Here is a 5,668-nt window from a genome sequence, read left to right on the forward strand (position 1 = left end):
AGCCCTAGTCCGTCTGGTGCTCGGCGCCGGTGCCGACTTAGGGCGGAGCTGGCCCGGGGCCTAGCCGAGTCCCCGCGAGAGGAGAGGAGAGGCGAGGCGAGGCTCTCCGCTAGGGACTGGAAGCCGCGCCTCTCTTCTCCCTAACTCTCGTCTCGGGCTCCTTGAAGCGCAAGCCCACCCCACCTGGCCCGCGTCCACTTAGCCGGAAGCGGAAGTGCCCGCAGTGCGACCATGGCGTCTTTGGACGACCTGCCGGACTCTGTCCTGTTGGAGATTTTCTCTTACCTGCCGGTCCGGGACCGGATCCGCATCTCCAGGTGCGGCCCCGCCCCGCGGGGGGAATGGCCGGTTGGGGGGTGTATGCGGAGAGGCAGACGGGTCCCGCCGGGGCCGGGGGCGTTCTAACGGCGGATCCCCTCCCCCAGGGTCTGTCACGGCTGGAAGAGGCTGGTGGACGACCAGTGGCTGTGGCGACACGTGGACCTGACACTCTACACGGTACGTGGGGGCGGGTGGGCCACCCCTGCTGCCTTGGGACTGTAGGGTGGGACTCCGGCTCCGGTCTGTGAGATGGGCGCCCCCCTGCACCTCTGCGACCTCGGACAGGCTCCCTAGCCTCTCGGAGCCTCAGTTTCCCCAGCTCCAAATTGGACATAAAGAACAGAACGTGGTGTCACGAGGGTCACCGAGCTCGCACAGGAAAAAGGCTTAGAGCAGCGCCTAAGGGCGGGCAGCATTACAATAACCCGAGGGCAGACCCGCAAACGGAAAGGGCGGAAGGTTCCTGTCCACCCGGAAGCAACTGCCTGGGAAGAAAGGCCGACTTTGGGGAAAATCAGCCATTGAGAACTCAGTGGAGCCTCGTTCTGCTGTGACCACACGGGGTCCCCCTAATCAAGTCCAGGCCAAGTGGTGGTTGGTGGTGTGTTCACGCCAGCCAGCATTGTCCCTACTGATGGATGGTACACCTTGGGTAAACACTTGTTCCGAGTCAACTGAGTCTACAGAATTATGGTCAGAATCGAGCAACCTAACCGTTTCCCTCGTCTTCCATTAGCATGGTTTACTTTTTTCTGTTTTTCTGTAGAAATCTTTCAGCTGCCCTGAAGTACACGGAGGATACTGTCACACACAGCCATGTAACTCACAACCTAAATCAAACTTATTTTAACCTTTGGCCATAGCTGTGTATGTGGTAGAGACATACAGATGTGCATGTATGCACACGCCAGGGGGCTTCCCCCATCTTTTCACTCTGTTTTCTGTAAACTTTTTGAAGCTCCCTTGTACAGTGAAACCCGTGACAGTCAGCCCACAATGCGGCGGCCTTATTTTTCTGCATCTTGAAAGTTTCCTGCCTTGACAGGGTGCAGTCTTTCCACTTTTCTCCTGCCTCTTTCCGTGGAAGATCTGTACGTGTTCAGCCTCCAGCGTTTGCAGGGTCTGGCAGTACACATAAAACGTGGATCTCCTTGTTGCGTTCTTTGAAACCCCTCAGAGGTAGCCTCGGCTATTAAGTGGGTTCGTATCCTTTCCTATTTTGATTTATTTCATCTGTGTCCATAGCGTTCTGAACACGTTTTTTTCAAGTTCAGACAATGCCACTGGACCGTTTAGCTGATGTTTTCCTAACGGAGAAGGAAGTTATGCTTGGCAGAGTTGATAGCCGTCGTAAAACAGATGGACTGCTGTGGGTTGTGTCTTCAACAGTGGGCTCAAATGTGGCAACAATTGTGAAGGTGGTGTAGGACCAGGCAGTGTTTCATTCTGTTGGGAGGGGGGTGGTCGTTATTCTGAGTTGGAATCCACTGGATGGGACCTACCACAAAGAACACCATCCTATTGTGTCTTTATGTGCAACTAGCTCTATTCACCTAGGAGCCCTGGTGGCGCAGTGGTTATGCATTGGGCTATGAGCCGTCCGGTCAGCAGTTCAAAACCACCAGCCAGCTGCACGGGAGAGAGAGAGAAGGGGCTATTCAGCAGTTTGAAGAGACTAGGCATTCCACAAGAGAAAGAAGGGGCTTTCTACTCCTGTAAGGAGTTTCAGTCTTGGAAACTCACGGGGAAGTTCCACCCTGTCTTGTAGGGTCGCTATTGGTCAGAATGGAGTCGATAGCAGTGAGAACTGTAGTCACACAAGGTTGCTTTCAGTTTTTTTCCTCACTGGCATGTGCCATTCAACTTCATTCTTTTTATGCTATGTAATGGATATACCACCATTTGATGATCCATTTTTCTACTGATAAACCTTCGTGCTTGTTATGGATTGACTTGTGCCCCCCCCCCAAGTAATGTTTTTTAAAAAAACCATTTTATTGGGAGCTCATACAACTCATCACAATCCATCCATCCATCCATCCATTGTGTCAAGCACACTTGCACATTTGTTGCCATCATCATTCTCAAAACATTTGCTCTCCACCTCAGCCCCTGGCATCAGCTCCTTATTTTTCCCCTCCCTCCCCACTGCCCCTCCCTCATGAACCCTTGATAATTTATAAATTATTACTTTGTCATATCTTGCCCTGTCCGACATCTCCCTTCACCCACTTTTCTGTTGTCCATCCTCCAGGGAGGAGGTTATATGTAGATCCTTGCAATTGGTTCCCCCTTTCCACTCCACCCTCCTGGTATCGCCACTCTCAGCATTGGTCCTGAAGGGATCATCTGTCCTGGATTCCCTGTGTTTCCAATTCCTATCTGTACCAGTGTATATCCTTGGTCTAGCCAGATTTGTAAGGTAGAATTGAGATCATGATAGTGGGGCCGGGGGAGGGGGGAACCAAAAGTAATTTTTGTTATTGTTGCAAATTCTAACCCCTGTCCCTGAGGTTATGGTCCCATCTGGGAATGGATTGTCTCTGTTGGTGGTCGTGAGAAAGGATCGGGGAGGGCATACCTTGAACCGATCTCTCTTGAGATATGAAAGGGGCAGGTTAGGCTAGGAATTAAAGAAGTTGAGATGGGAGAAGACAGATGATAAGGTCACCAAGGAGCCCAGGGATGGGAGCTGAGGAGACAAAGATGCCGCCCCTCCTCATTACCTTGAGTTCATCCTCTTAACCTTCCAAACTGTGACAATTTAACAAAGTTCCCGGTTGTGAAAGCCACCTGGGCTTGTGGGATTTCAGTGAAGGAACCAGATACCTAAGACAGCTGTTAGGACAGAGAGCTCTCAAGCCACTCCCTCCCCTCTTACATGGTTTTCCCTGTTTGTAGAATTTCTGTTAAGGAACCAGATAAGACTAAGACGCTGTTAGGACTGAGAGCTCTCAAGCCACTCCCTCCCCTCTTAGGTGGTTTCCCCTCTGCTGAACTCCGAGGGGCGGAGGGGGCAGTTGGTATGGTTTTTAAGCCCTGGGGAGCTAGCTGTTCAGTTGTGTCTATAAGGCCCGAGCTGTGAGTTGAGCGGGGGTGTTTGTCGGTGGAGCGTGCATCTGAGACGGTACACATTGTAAAGAATTCTCCTTGTGAGAACACTGCCTTCTCACCACAGGAGGGCAGAGCCCTTGACAGTCACTCCCTGGTGCCCTCTCCCTTCCGCAGGCTCATTCCTGTGGCCAGCTGGGATTCCTCCTGGCAGGGCCGTGCATTTACACACAGGTATTGGACAGGGCTGTAGAGTGCAGGCGACGCCTTGAGCGTGAGTGACATGGGGCTTTGGAGCTGGCCTGCGTTTCAATCTTGGCTCTGATGCTTATTAGCACGTGAGCTTCTGCCCAGGAATTTTCCTGCGTCATGCCTGCAGCAGGGCCTGGCCCTGCGTGAGCTCCAGTCTGATGCTAGGCACCATGCCTGGCAAGCACAATAGCTGTTGGGTTATGCTTTGGGCTGCTCACCGAAAGGGTGGCAGTTCAAAAGCACCCACCGCTCTGCCAGAAGAAGATGAGGCATTTTACTCCTGCAAAGGCTTCCAGCCCCGGAAACTCATGCAGCACCTCTGCCCTGTTCTGACGGGTTGCTGTAAGTCGGAGTCGACCTGATGGCAGTGAGTTTAGTGATCTGAGGTGCTCTGTTGGCGGAATGCGTGATCAGCTGGGCTGCTGACCGCAAAGGCAGCAGCTGCTCCACGGGGGAACGAGGAGATTTGCAGTCTCAGAAACTCAGCTCTGGGGAGCACTTGCCCTCCGTTGATTTGGCATTTAGTTTAGGGATCTAGGGCTGCCACGACAGCAATACCCCAAGGGGAAGGCTTTACCAAACATCTCTTCCCTCCATTTCGGAGACTGGAAGTCAAATTCAAGGCGTGGGATGGAGAGGACTGTCTGCTCTGGGAGAAAGCCCTTGTCCGTTTGCCGCTTCCATTCCTAAGGTCCCTGACGGTCCTGTGGTGTGTCTCTCCCCCTCTGCTGTCTGGTGAAGTCTTTTATATGAGGGGCCTCTGAAGCGTTTGTGGGTCCATGCCATGATCTTTCAATTCCATGACCTTTTTGAAGCCCCCCACTCTCCCCATATATAACGAGCTTGATTACACACACACACACACACACACACAGCCATTACCTTCAAGTGTCAAGGAAACCCAACAGGAGAGTGTAGACCTTCCCTCAAAGGCTTTGCCAGTGGGTCATCTTTAGGAGCGCCATGCCTCTCTCGCAGCGTGCAGCTGGTAGGCTCAAACCACCGACCTCGGCTTCAGCAGCCCAGCTCTCACCCAGGGCTGCATGTTCAGGACAGATTCCAGGAACCCTTGGGGTGCTGTGGGGAAAGTGTTGCCTTGCCAACCACAAGGTTGGGAAGAAAGATGAGGCTGTCTGCTCTGATAAGGAGGTAGAGCCTTGGAAATCCCATCTAGGGTGGCGTCGAGTTGGAGTTGACTTGGTGTCCCTGGTTTCTTTTACCCCAGCAGGATCCTGCCTCATTAATAAAAGAGAAGGCCTGTGCCCCATGGGATGAGAAACAGGAAACAGGGTTAGGATCTGTAACAACGACTGGGGCCAGGTGGTGGGAAGGGGGGGCACAGCTCAGCCCCTGATACCAGGTAAGATAGAGATGAGGGAGCTTCCTGGCTTTCATTTTTCCACTAACTTTGTGAAACCCCTTCAAAGTAGTGTTGGTTCTGTCCGCCCCCATGGTTTCATGGTACCATGTGGCTTTGTTTTCATGAGCTAAATCTATTGGTGACCAAACAGTGGCCCTTTCAACCTTCTTCACACGGACCGTTCAAAGCCAGGAACTCTGTTGGCCATGTTGAACCATCACCAGCCTGGCTTCCTTCCCCGATTTCCCTATCACCAGAGTACAGTATTGGGTTAACCACTGTCTTCCCTGCACGCTTTGGGGACTTACCCAGGGAACTGGCCATAGGTACACTTGGCTTTGGGTTGCTACCAAGGTGGCTGTTGTCTTACCAGGGGAGATTTTACCCTCCCCACCCCCACACTAGTTTTGCTGGTAAAACCATGCTACCAGAGACTGGTGCTTCTCCAGTGATCCCCCAGCGAGCTATTGCTGGGTCAGGCAGTGTGGACATTTAGATCGATCAGAACACGGAGTGATGATTACACAGGCTTCAAAATTTGAAAGATGTGAACTAGGAAACGCTGCAAAGGTCATCACCAGCCCCCTGCCAGGTGGTCCTCTGAGGGAACAGATGTGCACACTTCCTGCCTACCCTTCCAGAGAGACCCGTGCACCCAAAGACACAGGCATACGTTCTCTGAAA

The 5,668-nt window shown here is 52.6% G+C and overlaps 1 protein-coding gene across 3 annotated transcripts in view; it reads left to right on the plus strand.

The window, feature by feature from the left end:
* The first annotated feature begins 60 nt into the window (after positions 1-60).
* FBXL12 (F-box and leucine rich repeat protein 12) overlaps positions 61-5,668 on the plus strand; it is an 8,212-nt gene continuing 2,604 nt past the window's right edge. For 2 of the 3 annotated variants that reach the window (XM_045290404.1, XM_045290405.1), the window contains exon 1: positions 324-498. Coding sequence is in view for 1 of the 3 variants with exons in the window: in XM_004716812.2 (XP_004716869.1) it covers positions 232-317; positions 426-498 (159 nt within the window). In the remaining 2 variants the exon portion in view is untranslated. The other variant, XM_004716812.2, reaches the window with a different exon arrangement.

This window comes from Echinops telfairi, unplaced genomic scaffold (genome assembly GCF_000313985.2).
Source record: "Echinops telfairi isolate 266 unplaced genomic scaffold, ASM31398v2 ScPeMD7_36;HRSCAF=134, whole genome shotgun sequence".
Lineage (NCBI taxonomy): Eukaryota > Metazoa > Chordata > Mammalia > Afrosoricida > Tenrecidae > Echinops > Echinops telfairi.